We start from the raw sequence: 24440 nt of genomic DNA on the forward strand, positions 1-24440 counted from the left end.
AGTCTTCCAGACAGGAGCTCAAATGGCTGTTGAGTGACTGGCTGAATAAATAAATGTAAATAAGATAAAAAAAGAAGAAAACACACTTTAAGGGCCAGTCAAAAAGCATTCAATGTAGGAAGTTTAATTTAGTAATAAACCTTCAGATAAGGTGTCCAATATTTCCCTTATTAAGCTACTGCATTTTACCCCTCTCCTCCCTCCAAAATAAATTAAGTACTAGGAAACTAAAAATCAACTTAATAATACCAAAGAATGAGCAAGTTCCTCTTTGGCCTTGTTTGCATTACCAGTTTAGGGGAAAAAAGGAACCTTATTTCCTGCTCTGCAGGCATCTGAGGACACTTGAGGCTGGAAGATGAAGAAAGGTGGAAGAGGGGTGTTTGATTTGGAGAATAGCACATCTGCTCAGGACTTTGAACAAGGGGCTTTGAGGAAACAGTGTCGAACTTGTCAGGATATTTTTGCAAATAGGTTAATTTCCAAAATTCTTTTGTGGTGAGGTAAGACATCTGTGTTTCTAAACAGGGAGAGAAAAAACCCAACAACCTTCAGACGAATGCTTGCAATGAGTGTGCAGCAGGCAAGAATGGGGACTCCACTGGGTCAGCTGATGAGATATTTGGACAGAATGAGACAGCGGGAGCCCAGAGAAAACAGGGACACAGATTGGAGAAGGAATGCTCCAAGTACCATCACTTTAGTATTTACTGTTCTGCTCCGACAAGGCACCGAGACAACTGTCCCTGTCAATGCTTAACGGGATGCCCTGCCATTAACGACTCAGGAGAAATCCCCACGCCAGCTCAGAGCCTCGGTTCACAACCAGGCAGGCACCAATGAACCGGGCAGGGAGCTCTCTGGGTGACACAGATAATTCCTGTCCTCTGGAACACGCTAACAACCATCATGGTGCGTGGGGAGGTCCAGTGGGCAGGGCTGCTGTGGGATCACGGGGGATTCATTCTGTGATGATGCGGTGTCTGTGCGGCTGGTTGAACCCCAGCTTCCAGATCAGAATTCGGCGTGAGGCCTGTTGCCCGTGCCAACATTTAAAAGCCGGTAAAAATCAAAGAATGTGACATGAACATGACCTAGGGTATCTGAAAACTCACATAAGAAGTGCCTGCTCGCTTGGAATAGGTTCCCTACTGCCAAATCCTCTTACTCTGGACGAGGGTGACGGAATGTGGGGGGGATGCAACTGGATTCTAAGGTCAGCTCAGCTACGAGCGGGATTTTTGTGTCCTTTTCAGCTGCAGATAACAATGACAGCAGTGAGCAGTCTAACAATCTAGTTTAATTCTAACAGTATGAAGTGTCACCCACTACTCCTCTTCGTAATTTATGCTTCCAAAGGTAAAAATCAAACTCAAAGTAACTTAACATTTCTTTATGGAGGTAAAACTCATATAACGTAAAATTAACCACTTTACACAATTCAAAGGTATTTACTGTGTTTTCCCGAAAATAAGACCTAGCAGGACAATCAGAAATCACCTCTATTTAGTTCCATATCCTACTCATTGCAATTACAGCATTGTTTTCTCCACAAAGTTATCAGTTTATTCATTTTCAATAGCACATTTTATTTTAAAGTTAAGGAAAAATTCAGAGTAGCAGGGACGGATATGGAGAATTCTGTTCTCCAGTCTGTTGTGTGCCTTTCTGTCCAGCCGGTAAGGCAGCTGTGGCGAGCAGTGTGCGTCCTCCCTGGGAGGGAATCCTAACAGCATCCGACACTAATGGAACATTTACATGCGACAGACATGGCATCAGAAAGGGAGTAACTCCGTGGCTCTGCAGCACACTGTCCAAGTAAACTTCTGATTCCGCGTGAACTGTGTGTACTTCTGGGCAAAGGAATGTAACCTTTCTGCCTCTGTTTCCTCACATGTAATAGGAAGAGAGTCCTTATTGGGAGTCCTTCTACCCCTGGAGCTGCTATGAAGAGTAAATGAGTTTAAGAGCTTAAACCTGCGCCTGCACATAAGAACTCAATTTCTGTCACCTGTAATCACTGCTGCCTTACTCAACTTTCCTGATGGAAGAGTTAACTCCCAACTCCCTGAAGGAGGTTCTAATTGTGCCCATTTTACTAGTGAGTAACCTAAATTTCACAATATCTGAGAGACTTATCAAAAGCCCCCAGGGAAAGAGTGGCAGAGCTGGGCTTTGAACCCAACCCAGCTCTGTGTGCTTAGCAACTATGCTGTTTTCCCACAGAACAAAACCTTTCTTGTCACATTCGCCACACTAAGCAAAATCATACGTGAAAGTAAAAACGTAAAAAAACTCCACGTATCTGAAACTTTGGAACCAATGTGGCATCTAACCCAACTTTGCTGTTCTTTTCCTGCTCCCTCCTCAGTTCTCTTGGTTCTGGGGATTCCTGTTCCTTTGAGATTTATTGCCTGCCTCCCCCACAGGCAACCAGGTCCTGCGTCTTCCGTTCTATTCCATTCTCCCCTGACTTCAGACGCCCAACACTCAGATCTGCAGCCACTACAACCTTCCGTCACTTGTCCCTTCTGATTTCAGGCTCAGTATTGCCATGTCACCTCTCCATTTGTCAAGGTTTTTTTTGTGTGCATTTTAACAAGTCTTTTTTTTAAAGGCCTTAAACAAAACGTTATACTTATTGCTACAAATCTTAGTGTTACGAATCTTATAGTTTCTGTTGCCACTAGTAACAGTACTTTTAAGGGATTACATTTTCTACTTTATTACAGGTCCATATGAACAATGAGTTTTGATCTTTCACCTGTAGCAACTTTGCTCTACTCTCATTTGTGCTACTAATTAAGTCTCTAGATTCTTTTATGTAGTTAAACATACCAAATGCAAATCATAATTCTGTCTCCTTTCACTCCTGGTGTCTTCTGCATGCATGTTTTTGTCTGATTACATTATATAAAAACGTGAGTATATAGTCTGGTATTAGTGATGACACTGGCCATCCTTCTTTTGCTCTTTATTTTAAATACTTCCAAAAGTTTTACCTTCAAATACTTGTATGATGCTTAACAGGTTTTTGGTAGGTACTCCTTTTCAGAGTAAGATTTCCGACTATTCCTAATGCTATAAAAGAACATTACATTTTACTGAATACTTTTTATGCAACTATTGAGATAGTTACACTGCTTGGTGCATTGTATTATGTGGCAAACTATTTTCAAAGATAGCTGGGACAGTGTCTCCCAACCCACATAGAGCAAAGGCTGCTCTATGGGAATTCTTTATATTATTCTCGCAACTTTTCTTTAAGTTTGAAATTAGTTCAAATTAGAAGATTTTAAAAGGTAAATTGTGCATGGAATAACCCAAACTTTTAAAAATTACAGTATTACACAGGTTAGGTATGTTTGTGTGTGTCTTTTCGTTTGTAGGAGAGAGAGAGAGAGAGAACAATTGGGAATAATGAGAACACTTTGAGATTCCTGTTCCATCTAGTCCAAATAGATTCTTTAAAAATCTAAGAGATATTGCTTACATATATAATTTTAGACCAAATTTTCAGCTTGGGCAAGAATTAGAGTTCACATGAGTTTGTGGGAGAAGGAATGAAAAGAACCATGCCACAGTGTTCTACAGAACCCTCTATTATCTCCACATTAAAACAAAAACAAAAACCTAAGCCTCAAAAATCAACGTCATCAAAATGAGGCACGAACACCACTGGTTAGAGTTGTTATGTCAATGGCAAGTTCACAAACACTGAGGGTAGAGGTCCAGAAAGTGCTGTCTGCAGTTCCGTGTGGATCAGACTAAGCACTAGGAAATCCAGCTCAGCACAGGCTCTTTCAGTAGCCATACTCTGGCTGGTAAATGGCACATTTTCAGCACACAACCTGGAAAAGATGAAGCTGTGGCTGGCCGTTACAGAATTCCATCTTCTTAAGCGACAGAATGGTGACAGATTCTCAGGACCTAACCCAGAAGGAAGCAGGCTCATATTTTTCCCAAGAGAAAGAGACTGGGGCAGATTCTGGGACACCGATCAAAGAAAAGTTTCAGCCACAGGGCCCTCTGCGAGCTTAGCGGCGAGTCCGCTCTAGGACACAGAGATTACCTGTACTTACACGGCATCACTGTGAGGTGGCCGAGGACTCCCACAGCCAATAAAGAATTGCTATGACAATAAAAGCTCACTTCCCTCCTATGAAAGGCAAATGTGGCCCACGCCTCAGCACTCACACCACAGAGGCTCTGTTCTCGGCTCACACCCATTCCCGACCTGGGCGGTGCCTGTGAGCGCCCCTTTAGTGCCACTGTGCCTCAGTTTCCTTCCCTGCGCTTGTGTAGTAACACCGGTGCTCCCACAGGCTTATCAGGAGAACTGATGAAATAATGTCTGTGAAGTGTTCTCATTTGCGAGGATGAAAAGAGCGATGACTACAAAGTCAAAGCAGTATTATAGAACGTTTTTAAGCTGCAACCACTTCTGCCTTTTGAACTGCAGAACCACAAGGAGGATCAAAGCAGTGTCCCCGTGTGTTGACTGCTACTCTGGAGGCCTCCTCCCTCCACCTGGCAGAAACCGCGAGGAGAGAGGTCTGCCACGACTGTGAACTCAACCAAATCTCTAGACAAGTCGTACAATGGTTTCCTGGAATACCTTGAGTAGGACATATGGGGCAAACCAACAGAGCTTGCATAGCCTGTCACGTTCTTCTATGAGAGCAGGCATTAAAAATAAAAGGCAGCCTTGGGAGGAAGAAATGCAAACACGCAGGGAAAAGGTTGTTTCGCCTGGTCTCTTTCTGCCACAGAAGCCTGCACAGTGACTTACTAAGGTTGCGGCGGCTTGCGTAACACTCAGCTTGGCTAAGTTAACCTCCTTAGCCATAAAGCAAGGGGGGGAGGGGAGAAGCAAAATTAAGCTTACGGGAAATAAAGCTAATCAAAGCCCAGCAGTAACAAAGGGCAGCAAAAACATTTCTACTGTATCACATCCCACAGGCTGGCCAGGAGCCCGGAATTTTCATCACAACTTTTCAAAGAGAAGGAAAAAAAAATATCGCACAAGGGCATTACCAAGGCCCCAACCCAGGATGCCCTGCTGTACAACCAAAACTTGTGAGAGGTCAGCCTTTCAGGGAGTCAAAACCTCAGCGTGTGGAAACGGGCAGGCCTTTTATTTAGTAGGAGGGGTTCGAACAGCGACTACTGCTTTGCACTGAAGTCTCAGAGCTTCACAGATCATTAAAGGTTTCTGAACTACAGAGAAAGGAGGGCAGAGTTAGGGAAATAAATCAAAAGTTCCTCTGGGATGCACAAATGCCTACTTGGAACAGCCTTTCAGCACGAATATCCTCCACATTAAACAACAGGGAGGACTTTTCAAAATAAAAGCAGAAAAGAGATTCATTTTGTTTCAAGCAATGCACTTTCTTTTTGGTTTAAAGGTTATGTGTGCCATAAAAAAATGACTCCTGCATGAGTGCTTGGGGGAGGTGGAGGCTGGGATAGGGGCAGCGAGGGTGGCGGTGAAAGAAAACAAGCCTAAGTGAACAAAAAAGCCAAACAGAAATGTTCAGTTTGGGGCACCCAAATAAGTTAAAATGTCTTGTCACATTTTAGGGGCAGGATGTGAGGGAGGGGATGGTTTTGTTCGGAAGGAATTTCTAGCACATTTACTCCTTGCCATCCTTCCGTAAGAACTGAAATAATTTTCCCACAGCCAGAAAGTTCTCTTGTTTGTCTTGTGCAACAAATGCAGTTGAAGACCAGGGAAAACTGGCTGTGTCATCTTCAGCACAGAGCTGCATGTTTCTTAAGGAAGCAGCAGCTGTCTCAAAACCAGCAGAGGGAGTACAGCATCTGAGAACAGGAAGCGGTCCACAGATAGCTAAGGATTTGTGTTTATCCCAGAAAATGGCAGAGAAGCGGAGTTAAGGACCTTTGGACCTTGCTCTTGTGTTATCCAGTAATAGTAAACATCCGATGTAAATGCTGAAAATCCAGAATGAAATGCTAGACTATCTACTCGTTGGGATTAAACTGTAGGGGAGGCCGCAGGGAGATATGCGGGACTGCGACACTTGGGTCAGGATACACTGACGCTGAGGCAGTTTTGGGGTACTCTCCCCAGCAATCTGGAAAGAGGCGGGAGGGATCTAAGGAGGGAAAAGCTCGGTGAAAGGCAGAAAATCCAATTTGGAAAACTGACAGCAAACCCCAGAGCAATACTTTCATACCTTAAAATCCAGGGTTCCTTGTTTAGTCCCTGAACAGCCCGTTCCCAGACGTTTTGTTTGGGGGAGTGGGGGAACCCTGTCTTCAAGCTTGCTTTCAACAGCTGGTTGAAACAAAAGCAGGAGAGATGAAGGCATATGTCTGCTATCTTAATCTGTACCCATAGTCTACCATGTAGGAATGGCCGAGGGACTGATTTAATGCCAAGATTATCAGCACTGACAAGGTCCTGGGGAGAGTCTGGGGCACTGTCTGGAGCTCACAGTCTAGCCCACGAGGAAGGAGCCCACTGTCGCAGGCATCGTCATGCTGTGGGTTCGGCACTGGTCCCCCCCAGGTGTTACAATGGCCTGACTGACGGGTGTGTGAGTCTGCAATGCTGTATCAGGTAACGTCTTTTACTAAATCCTAATAGTAACACTTTCTCACTGTAGGAAATGAGAAGTAGGTTAAAAATGTGAACCTTCAGATGTGTTAAGCTCAGTAGAATTAAAACATAGCATGACTTTGTGTTACATTAGGAAGCACGCACTGAATTAACAGACATGCCTGCCTGCTGTGTGGAGGAAGAGGGGCAGGGCAAGGGACAGGTGCAGCCTGGCTGCTCGACACTGCTGAGAGTCAGACGACGACGGTCCTCGGGAGCTCATCCAGAATGGGTGGGTGGTGTGGGATGCAGAAGCATGCGTGGACAGCCTGGAGCCAGAAGCCCAGGTACCCTGCCCCACGTGAAGAGCCTCTGCAAGGGACGGTCATGGCAGTAATTTTCTGTCATAAAGGGGCGTGACCAATGTATGGGAGGTGAAGTGACTCAGACTCTAGCTTAATAAAAGGAAGACATTTCAAACAATGGAAGCGTCCAAAACCACCAGTCGCATTTAATGGGTTCAATGCTAGCAGGTTCCTGGGAATAGCAGGGCAGCCAGTCTGTAGGAATGCTGGAGAGGGATCCAAGGATTGGGAAATTCCTCAGGAGACAACAAGGATACCGCAAGGACTTTCTTTGGCAAGGTATTTCAGGCAAGCTTTAACATTTTAAAACACCCATCCTTCAAACAGCTTCCAGCCCTAACTGCACACCTTCCAGGATAAATACAATTCCCTCAGCCCCTCCGACTCCCAAGACCACTGAATGTCCACGCCATGCAGGTCAGCTCTTGGGTTCATGCCAAGTCAGCCTGGGGTAACCTGTGGGCAAGATCCCCAGGGAGCAGAACCTCGTCTCATCATGCTCAATGAACTCCCTAAGCGCTTGCTGAACGACTCATATTAGGAGTAAACCATAAAGTTTTTACATTCACACTGTCTAAACACCCTAAGTCACTGATTTCTAGAAAAATTGATAACACATATAAGTATTTATAGACATGCCTGATAAGGCACTTACTTAGCATTTGGGAAATTAGTAGAGCAGAACATAGTACAAAAGAAAATAGTGTGATTAGTAGGAGTCTAAGACAGATAGGACAAATGGATACATACACTTAATTGTAAACGTGCACATTTTAATATAAATACATAATGACTATATAAGAAACAGTCTATCCTGTAACTGTACTGTTCTGCCTCATCAGCTGGGAGACATAATAAGTACAGAGAAGCATCCAGACCACCGGATAGACTTAACATGGTCAAAAGAAATAAGGGCTTCAAGTTTTGATAAGTAAATTCAGTCCACAGGACAGAGTAAATTTTGAGATTTATTTTTAAAGTTTTTTTTAATCCCATATTTTCCAGAACATCTAGAGTTTGTCCAGTTCACCTGCTGCCAATTAACTCTGCTGAAGCAGGCCAGGTATACAGAGTTACTGGGCCTGTTTCCTTTAGAATGTAATTTTTCCACAAATTCCAAACTTTTCCTCCAAAGCTTAAACACCTCCCTTGACAACTTAAGGCCACAAACCTGACCTGATTCAGTGTACCTCTTTAGCACATTTCCAAAACAGAGCATTTGTGGGAAGGAGAAGCAAGTTCTGATCTTGGGAGGAGTCTGCCTGAATCAATAATCACCAAATCCCAGAGGTGCTGGACCTGTGTGGCTCCAGCGCTCTAACAGAAGCACACAAAAGTCACAGCTTCTTGCCAAACTCAAGAAAAATCCAACTCCTGCACATGGGAACAAAGAGATAACAGCTGCAGCTGAAAATACATAAGCAAAGCACCATAGGGAAAAAAACCCTTTAACTTAATATTGTTCAGAACATTTTCAGTGGTGTTTCACTCATATAGCAAAGAACACAGGATAAAAATTCCAGACTGTTTTCAAGATAATAAAATGGCATATGATGGTGACTCACTGACTGACTAAAAGGGAAAAAAATCCATAAACAGTCACAGGAACCTTGCAAAGCTGCAGAATCTGGCAACATGGAACCTCTTCCAACCTCCCTTGGCTCTCACCTCTAGTACACGTGTACACACACACACACACACACACACACACACACACGACTGTTTTGAAGCCAAGCTGCAATTGGCTAATGGCTTACTCTAGTGCTTAAGACAATATTTTATTCTTGACTTGCTCAATAAACCTGGTGAGAAAAATAAACAAAGGGTTTCAATCTTATAAATAATCTAGAAAACAGAACTGCTGTGCAAACAGTAGAGGTGACTTACTGCCCACGATAAACAGAACAGGAACGTCCAATGGGGCACAGCGAACCCCAAGGCCTAGTCTTACTATAATATCTTGGGACACTAGAGTTAACAAGGATTTTCTGTTCACTGAACAAACAGTCTAAGGCCTGGGATGGCCAAGTTTCAATAGGTCTTTAAAACAGCATCAAAGCAGATCATGAAAACACGACAAACAAAAGAGGAAAACTTTTCCTTAAACACTGAGGAATTTTAATCTTTTAGGACCATATATATCTATGGTTACAATGTATTTCTATCCTTCATTTACACGTGTGAACACACACACACACACATTTTCATTTTTAACAAATATTAAGGGCCTGTTATAGGGCACTAAAGGTGACATAAATAGCTGTTAAAATGAGGTTCCTTCCCAGAAGTCCTTACGTTCTATATAAATACACACATGCATGTATGTGTGCAAAGTAAAAATACATGGGGGTAAAAGTCCAAGACTAAAATAAAATAAATATTATTTCTTAAAGGGCAGAATGAAACACAATTCTGCTGAGAGGAGCCGGGCACTTGGTATAATGGCCCGGTCCTTAGAGGAAAGGGCTCATGGGGCTTCCCAGCCGGTGTGGCCCCAGCAGGACCTCTCAGCTGAGCTCTGCCTTGTCCCAGACTAACTCAGGCACCTTCCGGAAAACTAGGCCCTGCCCACTTCTTCACTAGCCTGTGAGCTCCACGAGGGTGTACCCTTTCAGGCAGCTCAGACACCCCTCAGAGAGCAGAAGCCTTGGCTACAGAGGGTTCCCCAAAACAGTTCTCAAAACACTCCCAACTTTGCTAACTGTGATTACCATTTAGACGCCCAGAAGGCCAAGTCAGGCCAAGTCCTGGGAACAGTGATGCCACAACCTAGGGGATTCAGAAGAGGATTGAAGACACTGGACCAAAGAACCATATTTCCAAAGTGGAAAATAGAATGAAGGCCATTAATACTGAAACAATTTCAAAATTAAACACCTCAAAAAAGAAACTTAGCTCAATGCAATTCTGTCCCAAGACAGGTTTCTCTTGCTTGCTTTTCCTATTTTCATAATACAAATAGTTTTCAAATTACATACAAGAGAAAAAAAATGTTTATGGGTGGGGGTGCCTTGTCACCACGAGTAAGCAGCTGTGAATTAAGACTGAGGTGAATGTTTCTTTTTTCTTTTCAGAACAATACAATTAATTTTTACTCTATTTTCTAAGTATCACTCAAGGGCATAACTTCAAATAAGATTAAAATGAACCAATTATGCAAGAATTATGATTTCAGATTCATTTTGAAACTTATTTTTAATGCCAGCTTTGAGCGGACTAGATATATTTTTTAAAACATCAAGCAAACTGGATGTTCAAAGTTAGTTTAAGTTCACAGATTTTATTAAGGCTAAAAAAATATTTATTTACAATATAAAATATGAGCTCCGAATAGATAAACTCATTGAACGTGATCACAATAATCAATACTTAGATGTCTGTTTAAAGATTATTTCAAACCATCCATTTGTTTTACTAGTTAATAAAATGGGTGAGTTTATTTTGTCTTAAAAGTCATAAACGTCTCCATCTAAAAGTCACCAGGTAACCAAGATCCAGCCAGATCACAAGAAACATGGATTAGCAAATACCAACAGCAAATCAGTAACTGACCCTGATAAGCCACGCTGTGTCCAATGTAACACTTCAGAAGCCCAAAGCAGATTCCATTTAAGCGTGGTTTCTACAACACACAGCACACAATCGAGCACTCTCATGCCACCCCCACCAGTTCTTCTACTACGCAGGATAAAGCCAGAGACAGGCCCGAGACGTTTACACTGAGAGCAGCAAATACACAAGGTCCTGGCTTTAAAAAGTCACCTCATTTGTTCAGACTTCTTTTTTCCCCCAACAGCAGCACCAAAGGTTTCTTACATGTAAATTTCTTAACTGCTTTACTTACACAAGGGAATCAGCCAATCTCTCTTAATTACCCCAGTCAGAACTGGACCACTGCCCAGTCAAATATCCATATAGTTGGACTATCAGAATGAATAGATTCAAGCCTCTGCTTCAGTTTAATGGGAACAAGCCCCTTGCATTGGAGTAACTACAGGACCACAGTACTTGCTGCCAAGGCGCAGTGCCTGTGTCTCTCTAAGCACTTCTGCCTTGCTTGGGAAATTCCAACTCTATCTGCATCTACTCCAGGACAAGTTATTAAGAGAAAAGGTATGGCACTTCAATGTCTATCATTTTACCCAATCTTGCCAACCTCTCATAGTATTTGTTAATATATTTCTTATTCATATATAAGGTGTGCCAGTCAAAGAAAGTAACACCTGAAAACACTGTAATATTAAATACATAAACCTTGTATTAACAAGAGGCCATCCTTTCAAATAAAAAGGTTTCTATTAGAGACAAACAGGGGGGTCTAGCCTAGCCTGACTCACATACTGTGACTGCATGTCACAAGGTAAAGAGAAAGACAACAGTTTTTATATGAAATATGACAGGAGTTCCAATTGTGTTTCTAGGAAAAAAATGGGAGATGAAAAGAGGGAAGCCGTATTAAGAAATTCTATTACTGATAATGAAAATAAGACTTTATATGTCTAAGATACTTTGTACTAACTTGAAAATCAAAATCAAGTCCTAATAGTGAAACAATTTACAACTTCAACGGAATAAAAACACCGTATTTTAAGACTGCATGTGACACAGAGGCTCAGGATTCTGCCAGCCTGCGCTATGGAAACCAGCAAAGCTTCCTCAACTTTACTGTGCATTCAAATCACCTGGGGAGCTTATTAGAATGCAGATTCTGGCTCCAAAGGAACAGAGGGCGCCCAGCCAGGAGTCTCAGTTTGATTTATTTATATATTTTTTATTCCCATTTTATTTATTTATTTATTTGAGGAGGACGCAGCTCACAGTGGCCCATGTGGGGATTGAACCAGCAACTTGGGTGTTTTCAGCACCTCACTCTAACCAACAGAGCCAATCGGCCGCTCCCAAGTTTTTAACAAGCTCCAGGTGGCGTGACACTGCGGCCTGAGGACCACACTGAGAGTTGGGAGGACACACGTGGCATGTGCAATAGAGGCCTCTCCTTTAAACCCAGGGACCTTCTAAAGCACTGTTACATGGCCAGGACACATTTGTGTCCCCAATGGTGTCAGCCCACTCAGGAAGTCCACGCTTTGGTATGTAACAGGAAACCGAGCACTAATGAAGCTAGAAAATTGTTTCTCTAAGGTTATAATCCGAAGTTAAATAAAACTTCATGCTGAACGCTCAAATTGAATGTTAGAGTCCTTTTCAACCTCTTAATATTAACAGAATCTTGATTACGTAGTCCTAAAGTCCTTTTTCAACAGTAGTTACTCTTTGCTGGGGGGGCATATGCTCTATGCGAAAGATATTTTGCCCGAAGAAATGGACAATTCATATTCAGTAGCTATGTACATATTTAATAGAATTCACTCCCAAAAATGTGGCTGAGAGGAGCGGCTGATTTTCATGTTATTTCTCAAATGAAAAACTTAAATCTCTAATACTTTTCATCCTATCACCCAAAGTTAGAAAAAAAAAAACCCCTAAACATCAAACTCACCCCATTCAAAAAAAGTGACATATTTTCAATAGAAAAAAATCAAGATAGAAGGCAGACTTCCATGTCCATAAGTCCTTTTAACTCCCATTTTCAGTTTTACCACAAGACTGAATTGTTCTGAGAACCTCCTCTCTGGTCTCTATCGTGTTGGTGCGCCCTGTGGTGTCAGTACGCAAGCTCTCACTTCTCTTGGACTGTCAGGGGTCCCCAAACACACTCTTTGGAGAGTGTGCAAGGTCCCCCAAAATCTACCTCCAAGCCATCATTTTGGCCCAAGTCCTCCTCCATCAGCCGGGCGGCCTTTTCTCCAGCCACACTAATGTACGCGCTGGCACGGTCTGCAATTTCCTGCCTCCATGCCTCTGCTCATGGTATTTCCTACAGTTGGAAGGTCACTTTTCCTCCTCCCTCCCAACCACCGCCTGTCAAAAACCATATCCTTCCTTCAAAATTCAGTTCAAACACCACACCCTCCAAAGAGCCTTCAAGAATCCCTCAGCCCGTGCTCACTCTGAGGGGCCTGACCCAGGGCACTGCGCACGTCCTGCCAAACACGGCAGCCACGCAAATGGTGCCTCTTCCCTGCTGTAATGCCGGCTCCCTGTGGGGCACAGATGGCACCTTGCTTTTTCCTCACCCCACTCATAACAGTGCTCAGTGGGTGAAAAGGAATTTCTAGTATAGCAAATACTAATGGACCAGAAACTGGATTTACAAATAACATGAGCTTTATTTCTATTGGACGAGGTGCTCAAAAATAAAAGCACGAAGATGAGAAAGATAGCTAAGGGTGCACACACGCCTTTTCACCTTCTCCCTCCAGCGGCTAACCACAACTTTGGGGGCACCTCTTCTCTCTACCAACTTGGAGCAGATCAAATTGTCTTCTAACACTATTTGCATCTGAGACACGTCACTGAGTAAGTGCTCCCGGTCTATGAGCCAATGTGGCTAAATTTGTCTGAGCTACAGCAGACAGGGTCATACACAAAGGCCAGCCAGGATTCAAGGGACAATCATCCAGGTGTCAGATACAGAACGTCTTTGGCTCAAACAACATAAACATGATCTCAGCGCGAAAGAAGATATATGTCACTGTCACCTGAGCAATCATCTCATGATTTTGAAGAAAACTGCAATGTGTGTAAAAATCAAACAATAAACTATTTCTGGAATGCCCATGATTTCATATTATTCATAACATGGGTTCCCCTCCTGCTAATTAAGATTCAACTCTCTTTGGTCTCCTATGTTTTCAGGCATTGCCTGCTAGCATCAAAGGTCACGTAACTCATCAGCCCAAAGAGTACCCAGAAGTGCTTAAAGCAGAACCCAGGAGGCCTGGTCCGGGTCATCTTCTCAGAATCTCAGCTATGGGGCACTCACTTTGATTTACACAAATGTACTCACATCCAAGACTCTGATGTGGTTTAGGCCAAACACTGTCTGGAAAGAGAAGTACATAGCCAAGGGGAATCTGAGATGCCCGGCAAAGATTCCTTACTGTAATTTACTACTAGTTATACATCTTATAAGCACACTGACAGAGGCAAATGGTTATAGAGAAAGATAGTAAATAAACCACAGGATATCTGCACAAGCTTGATACTAAAATATTTTACTTGCAGGTATTCTCTTGGGTACCATAAGGTTAACATGTAATACCCACTCAACTAAACCTCTATAAACAGTTGGTTTTCCACAATCACAGCCACTATTCCCACTTCAGTGGGCAGCAGCGTTCAGAGAAAAGCCAGATTTAGCTCCTGTTTAACAAACACCAGAAACCAAAAGAGCTAGGAAAGCTGTTTATGTCCATGCCCACCAGGAACCCTTGTGTGCATAACTGTACTGAATGAACTGGTAAGAATGGAAGTCTCCTCAACAAAGCTTCAAGACCAAGAAAATACACCCCCCTTAGACTAGGCACCGTTCTACACCCAGTTTTTCAATTAAAGGTATTTTTGGCAAGACAGATTACTAAAAGAGGTGATTTCTTTTTATAGAGGTTCAATTTGTTCACAAGTGGAAAATACTTCTGTATTTTCATAGCATTTAGCTACTCTATGTGGCAAGTGGGGTAGATGGGAAGAACAATCATTATCTAGTGTTTTTATGTGCTCTTTATAGACATTATCTCATTTAAACTCTCAAAACTATTTTAAGGGGAAAGAGGATCACCCCATTTTACAGACACAGACATGAAAGGACAATGAAAGGGGGGGTAGAACAATCTGCCCAAGGCCCCATAGCAGGTGAGTGGCAGAAGAGACAGGAAGCATCATTTTGCTCCAGGCACAGCGACAGCCAAAGATGTGCAAACATCTTACAAAGACTGTCTGTAGCACCTATAAATTCTCATGCCAAGGAACACCGTTTTGGAGAAGATAATTTCCCAGTCCCAGTCAGGATCTGACCTAACTCCCCAGCGAACAGCTCAAAGCAGGCTGCACAGTTCTGAGATCATCAAGTACCAGTGTTAGGGGGAGGGCCAAGAATAGAACACAGGTCTGCTGACCCTCCGTCCATGCCCAATCAGGCGTGTCTCTTGGATGCTTACACCCTTCTGAAGTTTCAAGTCAGTTGAGAATAGCAAAGAAATGAGTTAATAATTCTGGTAAATAGAAGAGAATGCGGAATGTATCTAAGGATTTGCTATAAAAAGAGGCATGAGCATATGAAGACTTCCACCAAAGAAGTGTTCAACCAAGAATGCTGGTGCCTGTATGTTTCCCCATCTTCTGCAGCAAAAGTGAAAAATAACCTTTGCCCTCCCTTCCCTATGAGTTGTGAATGATTAGCTTGCCTTTGTTGATAACTAAGGAAAATATAACAGGAGTGACTCTCCCCGCTGATTAGAAGACTTCCGGATTTACCCTACTACCAAACTCCTCCGAGTCTATGCAAAAGACACCAGGACACTAGGAATAGTTAGCCATGTCGGCCATAATAAATTTCCCAGTGTTGCAAACAACTCTCCCATTAGCTCTGGTGGTCCTGCCCTGATGAAGAGGTTGGAAACAGGAAAACTGCTGGGTACCAGATGAAAAGTGAGGAAAGGAGCCAGGTGACTGGAAACTGAGATGGCAGAGAAGTGATGGGGAAGGGTCTCAGGAAAGAGGGTCTGGAATAGAGCAAAGAACCAGCTCAAAAGGTTGGTTGGTATACTGCGAACTTCACTGTGGGAGAGAAAAGGCTACTTACTGGGTTTGACATCATCAGTGAGAATAAGGGATAACCAAGAACAAGAAGACAAACAGATTCAAAGACCCTTACCTAGGTTAAAGGTTACTCAGATCCATTTCTACTGGGGAGATAAAACTCTAGATAAAACTGGTATTTCCAAATATCAGCCACTAGATTTTGAATTTAACGCTTAATTTTGCTATTATAAATTTAGTTTTTAAAACAGCTGTTAACTGTTGAGTAATATACCCAATTCTTCAGTTTCCAACTTTTAGCAGAGCACAGGGATAGCCGAAACTTGAGTGGAGAGGTTATGATCTGGTTCATCACATCAGATCATATCTACTCACTGATTTCTCTCATTTTCACTCAAATTTCGCCAAATCAAAATTCCGACAGTTGGGTAAAGGCATTTTGGTTTTTAAAAGTATGTATCAAATTTCAAATAACTGAAATCCTCAGAAAACTTAAAAGTATTTCTTTCGCTGTTCTACATTACGTAAATATCCCTTTCCTATCTGTTCTGGAAAGAGCAAAAAACAAGTTGGCTTTATCAACTGATTATATATTTTATTTCAATGTCTGTAAAAATTTTCACTTTTTTAACATTCTCAAAATGACCCATCTCACAGCATATTCAGATGTATAATAAATATTAAAAGTGTAATCTAATTACGATTGATTGATGCAAACCACCGATTTATAGGAGGATATACTTGAAAACTCAGAACCTGTCTTCCTTCTTATGACTTATCGCTGTGAAGGTACTATACAGAAGAAGTGCCCATATTTGGTTTAACAGTTCATCAACATACAAACCAGAATAAAAGAATCAAAACCGAGTAACAGGAAATCAATAAATACCCAATTAGAAAAAACAACAGAACCACCCACCTACTTTTATAATGAATATTCTTCACCCATGTCCCCCTTCCTCTGCCCCCCTTTCACTCCTGGAGAAAATGGCTAAATATTCTCCCCCACCCCGGTCCTGAAGAGCACCGCTGGCTGGTCTGGTCAGTGGACGCTGCTTCAGCCATGGACCCAGGGAAGTGGCCAGAGGAGGACTCTCCCACCCTCCTCCAATAGCACCTGTAGGACATAACTGATACACGAAACTGAATCCCTTGCTAAAATTCTCTTCCTATAATTTCACTCTGAAGTTTCCTCAGCAAACCCTCTTACCCCAAGTTTAGTAAGAGTACTCAACAGAGCTGACGCTCAACTTTGTGAAATATCAAAGGAATTTTTAAAAATCTCAGGTAAGCAATCTATAAGAATCCTTGTGTACCCATCAAATGAAAAGTACAATCTTTTAAGGCTGGAAAATTAAAGAGTTAAAACTACTCTTCAAAACACAGCGACATTAAATATAGAAAAAGTCCCAACAGAATTCAAAGTATATGAGTTACAAGCCATATTAACCAAATCCGAACTAGTGATAAATGACATTTCCTATTTCAGCCACTGTATTTAAAATTAGATGTTAACTCCCCAACAACCCACACTCTCCCCCCAACTTCTCTTCTGTTGCCAAAGACCTTTTTGTTCTTACAACAGAAGTTCACTTTCTTGGGGGGGTGGGTAAACATAATCTGTCACTTTACTATCTAGAATCACGAGCTCAAATAAAAAGTGAAGGAAGTGAAATGAACAGGCTCCTAGAGGCCTGGGCGAGTCTGAGCACAGGACAGGGTTAAAGGAAACCATTTCATAAGATCAAGTGCGGAGAAGCAGCAGGAGCAAAGAGGAAAAAACTCAAGTTACATAAAGTCCGATTGTACTCACTGTTTCCTTATTGGGAAGTAGCTCCTTTCTAATTCTGAAGAAGTTCTTGCCGTACTGCCGGAGCCCCTTAACGAAGCGTTTCTGGGATAAAAAGAAACAACAAATGGGATGTAAAAAACGAAAACAAAACAGGATGTCAGCAAAGCAAAGATATCTGCAATCAGCAGAACCACAAAAAAGTCTTAAGCAGGGAATGGTGACTAGGCTGGGGGTATTTCAGCAGCAGATCGGGGCCCCAGGGCCAGGTCAGCCCCCCAGACAGCCTTCAACAGAACCCCAATCCCACACCCCACACAGGTTTAGGGAAGGGCCATCCTGTGTCTGAGGCTGAGAAGCAATCTGTGCCACCAGTCTGCGCACTGGTCCACGAAGGTATAAACAAATACGCCGCTCCGCGCGCGTTTCAGTAAAACAGCACAACTGCTTTCCACCTGAGAATGAGGCTTCCAGCAGAAAGCACGAACAGAACCAACGCTGGAGACTTTTCTCCAGAAGGGCACCGTAGAGGGTTAAAAGGCCCTTTCGTTCATCTGAGGAATTCGCCAGGAAGGCAGCGACATTGCGGAAGCCCACTGGGGGCCCGCACCCCAGGGGCCTGCCCCCGCCATCTCTGCCACTAAAAGCCACTCCAAGGCACCAAATAAAGAACCATCGGCACCCCTTCCTTCTTCCCGATGCCCCCCTCACTGCCCCCCTCCCCATTTCCTTAGCAATCTGGAGACTTTCACTTTGTCCCATTCCTCCCGGGCCGTCCCTTCCCGCCCCAGTGGGGCAGCTCCCGCTCCCCCGGCCCCCCTACCTCGGGGCTCGGGGCTCGAAGCCTAGTCCCGCGTGGGCGACCCCCGAGGCACCTCCCGGCTGGGTCGGCGCGGGCGGCCCGGCAGCCACAGGTACGCCGGACCAGCGCCGAGCGCACTCAGGGTTCAGGGTTGGGGCGACGAGAGGCCGCGCCTGTCACTGGGCTCCAGACGGGCTCCGGCTCCACAAAGCGCAGGGCGGAGGCGGCCGGGGTGCTCGGCGTGTGACCGCGGCGGGGCCGCGCGGGCGCAGGATGCGGGAGGCGCGGGGCTGGGGCCACCGCTGCCACCGGGGGAGGAGGCTGGAGCGCGGGGCTCTGAGCCCGGCGCGGCCGCGGGCGGCTGCAAAAGACGGCCTGGATCGCCGCGCTGCCCGCCGGCCCCGCACTCCGGCCCCCACCCGGGGCTCTGCCGGGCTCACGCGGGAGCCTCACGAGACCCGGCGCTGGTAGGTCGGTTCCCTCCTTCCGAACAGGAGTCAATCCCGGCAGCAAAGCACAGAAACTTCCTACCGCGGCGAGAGTGAGCAGAGGGGGCCCGCGGGGCTGGGGCCGGGCGGGCACTAGGGGCCCTTCCCAGGCCGCTCCGTCTCCAGTGCACCCTCCCTCCCGGCGGGCAGTCACCAGCGCGACGGCCGCGCATCCACCACCCCCCGGCTGCGAAATGGGGGGCTGGCCCCAACGACCCCCGCGGTTCCTTCCGGCCCGAGACTGTGGGCGGCCGCTCCCGCACGGCCCAGGCATTAGCCCGCACCTCACAGGGCGCCGTTTCACAACTCAATCACCGCGGAAGCTTCCCAGCCAATAAATCACCTGCCCACCCGCAGCAGAGTCCCTCCCACTCCCCGCGTTTGAGACCAGCCGGGCAAATTCAGGGATGAGCCAGGCTTGGCCTGCAAGGCTGATCTGCAGCCTCCTACTCCATTCCTAGAGGCCCCGCAATTTCAGTTTTCATCCCTTTCTAAGATATGACTCATCACTGTCAGTTTTCAATATGATTTGTATAGTTCAAAGGAGATGTCTGCCAGGGCGCGGAAAAGAAGCAAGCTCTCCTCTAGTCCGGAGAAGAGTGACCTCTGTTACTCGACAAAAGTATCGTCCTTCTGAAATACACGCATCCGGGGTTACGTGTAAGACATCTCCGCCAGTGAAATGGAGGAATGAGGCTGCCCTGCCCTCAAGGAGCTCCAAGACAGACAGGTAAACAGATCAATCTCTGGGCCTTTTAGAAAAGCATCAGAGGAACAAAGGGCGGTAGGTGGGGCTAAGAGAAGGAAGCAACTTGCACTGCTGGTATCTTAGAGGAAGTGACAAGGTAGAGCAGGAGCCCGCCAGGTGGGCTCCAGCAGGGCGTCCAGCAGAGGAGTCTGCCAGGAAGGGCATACAGAACATTCTGGGAACTGCAAAGGGGACAGGGTGTGCAGAAAGGAGTGCTAGCAGATAAGACTGAAGTGGCAAGAGAGAATCAGGTTGCAGAGTGCCTTTTGGGCCGATGTGGTCCTAACTGCAGACCCAAGAGAAGTTTAGGCAAGAGCGGTCCATGAAAAGACTGGATAAGGACTGCTCCAGTGGCAGTGTGGCTGTGGCCGAGGCACGGATTAGGGACAGACTGGCTGCAATACAGAGACCAGTTAAAGAGGCTGGTGAGATAACACAGGTGTGAGAGGAAAGGGGGCCTAAGCCCAACCTCAGCCATCATAACGAATGCTTCACCATCTACTCTTTAAGTATTTAAGTATTCATTGAGCACCTAACACCGGGAGGAATTTCAAAGTAGCCATGCGCTTTTATTAAAACTGTGGTTCATTTTTAGCAGGTAAGATAAATGTGTGTGACGTCATTACAGAACCGAGACTTAATTCAGCCAAGCCTGAAGTACTGGAGTGCAGCAAGGGGGCTGAGCAGACGGCACCTGGCAGAGCTGTAGGGTGGTCGGAAGGCCCTCCATGAAAGACAGAGCTAGAGGGGAAGTGGGTCCCAGGAGAACAGAGTCTGGGAAGTTGAGGTGAGTCAGATGGTGGAATGCCAGGACCATGCCATCTGAACATAGGCCTGATGCCAGAGGACACACAACAGGTTCACTGAGAGAGACCAACATGGTGGAGGTGGCAACTGAGAAGGGCTGACTCTGGAACGTCAGGGTAATGTGGGGGCAGCTGAGGAAACGAGTTCAGATCCCAAGTCTTCTGCTTGTTATGACAGAATCCTCTGGACATCATCCATTCAACTAACAGTTATTAAGTACCTACTATACGCCAGGAGCTTCACATGTATGAATTCAAAATCCTCAAAACCTACAAATAAGTACTATTATCATCTCCATTTTACAGACGAGGAAGCTGAGGCACAGGTGGTTCAGTAAGCAGACCAAGGTCACCCAACTCCTCAGAAGCAAAGACAGAATGCCAGCCCAGGCTCCAGAATCCATGCCCTGCATGGCCACACTCTGTAAAATGGACAGGAGTCTCCAGCTTAACGATTTTCGGTCCTGGTACCATTATCTGTTGGCCCCAACGTCAAATCACCAAGTCCTCAGTATCCTTCCGAAGAAAAGGCTTTCAGTACCCTCCTTCCTTGCCCATTCCAGTGCTGGTCCCAGGCCACGCCCTCACCCCTCCTTCCTGCCAGCTAGCCTCGGAAGCACCTCCCCCACCCAGCCATTTACAAGTCTCTGCAAGGAATTTTTCAAAGTCAGAGGTTTCATCATGAGTCCCATACCATCCTGCTCTCAGCCCCTACCTACGAATGGCTCTCTGACCTATTCAGGCTGGTGTTTACATCCCTCAGCCCTGAATTCCAGGCCCTCCAGGAAGGACCCTGTCCTGTCTGCCTTGCCAACCAGATGCCCAGGAATGCCACTGGCCCATGCTGCAACTGTGTGGACACCAGACTCGGGTATCTCTTCTACTACTCTCTACAGCCTACCCAAAATGCCTCTAGTTTACATCAAACCCAAGTTCAAAATGAGATACGTTCCTCCCACTCCAAAATGAGATTTCCCTGACCATTCTCTCCCATTCATTTGGCGTTTATGAGTGTAAGTATAAGGTCTCATGTTCTGATATGAGTCTGATAAGAGTCCATATTCTCTGAAAAGACAGGACTTGTGTCTTACACCACTTTGCCTCCCTACAGAATGAGGCAGTTGGAGCTCCCAAGGGCCTGGGCTGGGGCGGTCACAGTGGAAATAGCCTGTGAAAAGTCAAAGGGTCCATTTTGAACTCTGATAACAGAGTTGACTTTCTTGGCTCCATGACAGCAAATGCTCCTGATTTTCCTCGTATCACCTGGCTTAATTCTCTCTCTATTCAACTTCTAAATGTTGGAGTCTTCCCAACGCTTTGTTCTAGGCTTTCTGTTCTCCAAACTCCCTCCCAATCTATCTCCCACTGCACCCTTGGCTCTAAGTATCAATCAAGATTCTCATTTCTAAGGCTAAATCTATGGCCCAAGCACATGGGAACACTCGCTTGAATGTCTCATAGACATTTCAAACTATCTGCTTCCAGAAATATGAATTGGACATCTGGTGGTGAACACAGACCACTTCAGGCAATGTATTTCACTGACTATATGCTATCAAGCGCAAAGCACCATTGCCTCCACTTTGTAAAAAAAGGAAGTAAAAGCTTCATGTGGCCTGCACTGTTACTTCCCTATGGAAAGCCACAAGGCCTCAAAACTGGTAAAACATCTGCTTCTCAGAGACCAGCCTTTACCTTGTGGTTTACCAGAAATGGAGTAGCCTTTAAAACCGAAAAAAGTCAACCCACTCAGAGCAGTCAATGATTAGAATAGGTCAATATGTGGAACAGGTTTCTGAGGCTGTAGTCTCCTTTCTCTGTTAATTTGTCTCTCTTCAAATGAAGACCTTGACGTTTTTAAGACTTTAATTTAATAATTAACACTATCAACTTAAAAATGGACTGGTATAGGCAGACCTCAGAGATGTTGTGGATTTGGTTCCAGGCTACTGCAATAAAGCGAGTATTGTAATAAGCAAGTAGTAATCTTTTTGCTGTTGGAGGGTCTTGCCTTCGATTTGTAAAAAACGCAACAAAGCGAAGCACAAGAAAATGAGGTGTGCCTGTCCTGTAAGCTTTTAAATGACAGTTCATAGACACGGTCTGTTTCTTCAGCCTCCTAGTAGTGGAGCTGAAATCCAGCATTCCCAGTGCTGAAATTCAAGGCCTCATGAATTACTTCTATGTCCCTTAGCTCCACTGTCCTTGACGGTGTCCAGATACTAGGAGGCTAGGATGCCCAGGGTGAAGGAGAAAACAGACTGTGTTCCCTTAAAAGGCGGTAGGTACCTTGGGCTGGGTCACTGCTCCTAGTGCTAAGTAAGCAGTCCTGCTTTTTCACGCTCCACAGACCTGTAGCCGGCTGCGCTCAGGTGCACGAGCTGAGGGTCTTGGGGGTGTTGGCACCTGTTTCTCTGGCGCTGTTTTCAGTCAACTTCACCATGTGTTCCTTGGGGGCACAAAACAAGTCCTTTTCTATTTCTGAATCCCCACAGCCAGATGAGATCCAAATATAAATATAAATTTATTTATGGTGAGGAGATTGTGCTTTGCTTTGTCTTACAAACTTAGTTTGTGGTTGTGCTCCAGTTTGTATTCAGTGAACTGTATTTTGACATATAATATTGTGTAAATTTAAGGTGTACAACATGTTATTCTGATACATTGCTACATTGTAGTATGTTTGCCTTGTAGTGATCATTAGAACCTGTTACATAATTATGCTTCAGTTTTTAGACAAATTGCTGTAGTTTTCCACTATTGAGCTAAAACTTCATTTCATCATCAGGAGTTAACCTACCTGTAAGTTCCTAATAGAGCATACTTCGCTCCTAGCTTTAAAAAAGTGAGTTACTGTTAAACTGGGATTTAATAGACTCCGGAAAGCTCTCTTCCTCATTTTTGGTAGAATGGACAGAATATTAGATTCAGACTCAGAAGCCCTACGAGCTAGTCTGCTCCTCTGTCCCATAAAGGACATCTTGACACGGCTGTTTAGACACAGCCACTTTTGAAACGGGAGATACTGAATAGGAACGAACATAATTGGGTCAAAATGCAATAGCTTTTTCTCTTATGTCAAAGTAATGTGTTCAAAAGTTCCTTGTGCTGTTGCTGAGCTGGGCCCGCCCCATGTCAGAGCCTCCCGAGCCACGCTCTGCCCACGAGCAATGATGAACTCAGCAGCTCCCCAGGTGCCAACCCTCTCCACCCTCAGGGTGGCAGGGCAGGTTGAGGGCAAGCAGCTTCATTGTTCCATGTCATGACGTGAGAACCGTAGAAGATACCACCCGATACGACCCTACAGATGGTGGACACTGAGTAGAGCTAGGTCACGCACGCACTGATGACGTAAGGGCTGTATATGCGCTGACTCATGGAAGCATCACAACAGTCTTCCGAGGCAGGGACCACTCATACCCCCATTTTACAGATGGAAAAACTAACCATAGTCACCAAATGCTAGGACCAGGGTGGGAGGGTCAAGGTGACAAAACGTAAACAATCGGGAGCCTCGGGATGGGGTGAAGCCTAAGAATGGAGTCAAGGACAGGGTGAGGGCCAGGGGTGTGATGGGCGTCTGTTACCTGTGTGCATTTCAAGATTTTAAGTGTTTCCCCCAAATCTATATACGAACAAATGAAGGCTAAATCCTTGTAACTTAATTTATTCTTGCCTCAATTTCTTCATCTTTTAAATTGCCTAAAAAATACCTGCCCTATTTCAAAAAAAACACAACATTTTGAATATAAAATCAGACAGCACACAGAAGAGTGCTGGGCTGGGAGAGTAAGTCCTTCCAAGCATGAGGTGTGCTATTCTCCCTTGTCTGCGCGTGAAGCCCCCAACAGGGCTCACCTCCAGTGCTGGACCTGACCTGAGTGTGCAGCAGAGGAGGAAGGCAGGAAGAGGGGCTGTACTACAGAAACGGCTGAAAGAGAACCCTGCATTAACCCCTGGTCGGGAGCTTTCCAAAGTATCTCCCTCTGGTGAATTTTAACTAGTGCATCGCAGTCAGAAACTCACCAGGACTTCTGAAAGACGACTTCCACTCAGTCCTCTTACACAACTGTTTGGAAAACACTGTAGGTATTAAAATGATTCCTACTGTGAAAATGGCTCCTGCTCTGCCCTGTTTTCTGCACAAAAATTTTATGTTAATAACTTACTGGTTCTCAGAGGACTGTAGAGCAGGCATGTCTCCAAGTAAGCAAAC

The 24440-nt window shown here is 44.9% G+C and overlaps 1 protein-coding gene and 1 long non-coding RNA gene across 5 annotated transcripts in view; one reads left to right on the forward strand and one right to left on the reverse strand.

The window, feature by feature from the left end:
• The window catches only part of RERE (arginine-glutamic acid dipeptide repeats), a 384373-nt gene that overhangs the window by 37207 nt on the left and 322726 nt on the right, over window positions 1-24440 (reverse strand). For 3 of the 4 annotated variants that reach the window (XM_033115937.1, XM_033115938.1, XM_033115939.1), the window contains one exon: window positions 17405-17485. In XM_033115937.1, coding sequence (XP_032971828.1) covers window positions 17405-17485 — 81 coding nt within the window. Of the gene's footprint in view, window positions 1-17404; window positions 17486-18203; window positions 18266-24440 lie in introns of those variants that run through there. The other variant, XM_033115940.1, reaches the window with a different exon arrangement.
• Window positions 18319-22751, forward strand: LOC117027802 (uncharacterized). The gene is made up of 3 exons (XR_004423967.1): window positions 18319-18723; window positions 19208-19400; window positions 20531-22751. It is a non-coding gene; the product is annotated as an uncharacterized LOC117027802 (long non-coding RNA).

The sequence above is a fragment of the Rhinolophus ferrumequinum genome, chromosome 9, assembly GCF_004115265.2.
Source record: "Rhinolophus ferrumequinum isolate MPI-CBG mRhiFer1 chromosome 9, mRhiFer1_v1.p, whole genome shotgun sequence".
Taxonomy (NCBI): Eukaryota; Metazoa; Chordata; class Mammalia; order Chiroptera; family Rhinolophidae; genus Rhinolophus; species Rhinolophus ferrumequinum.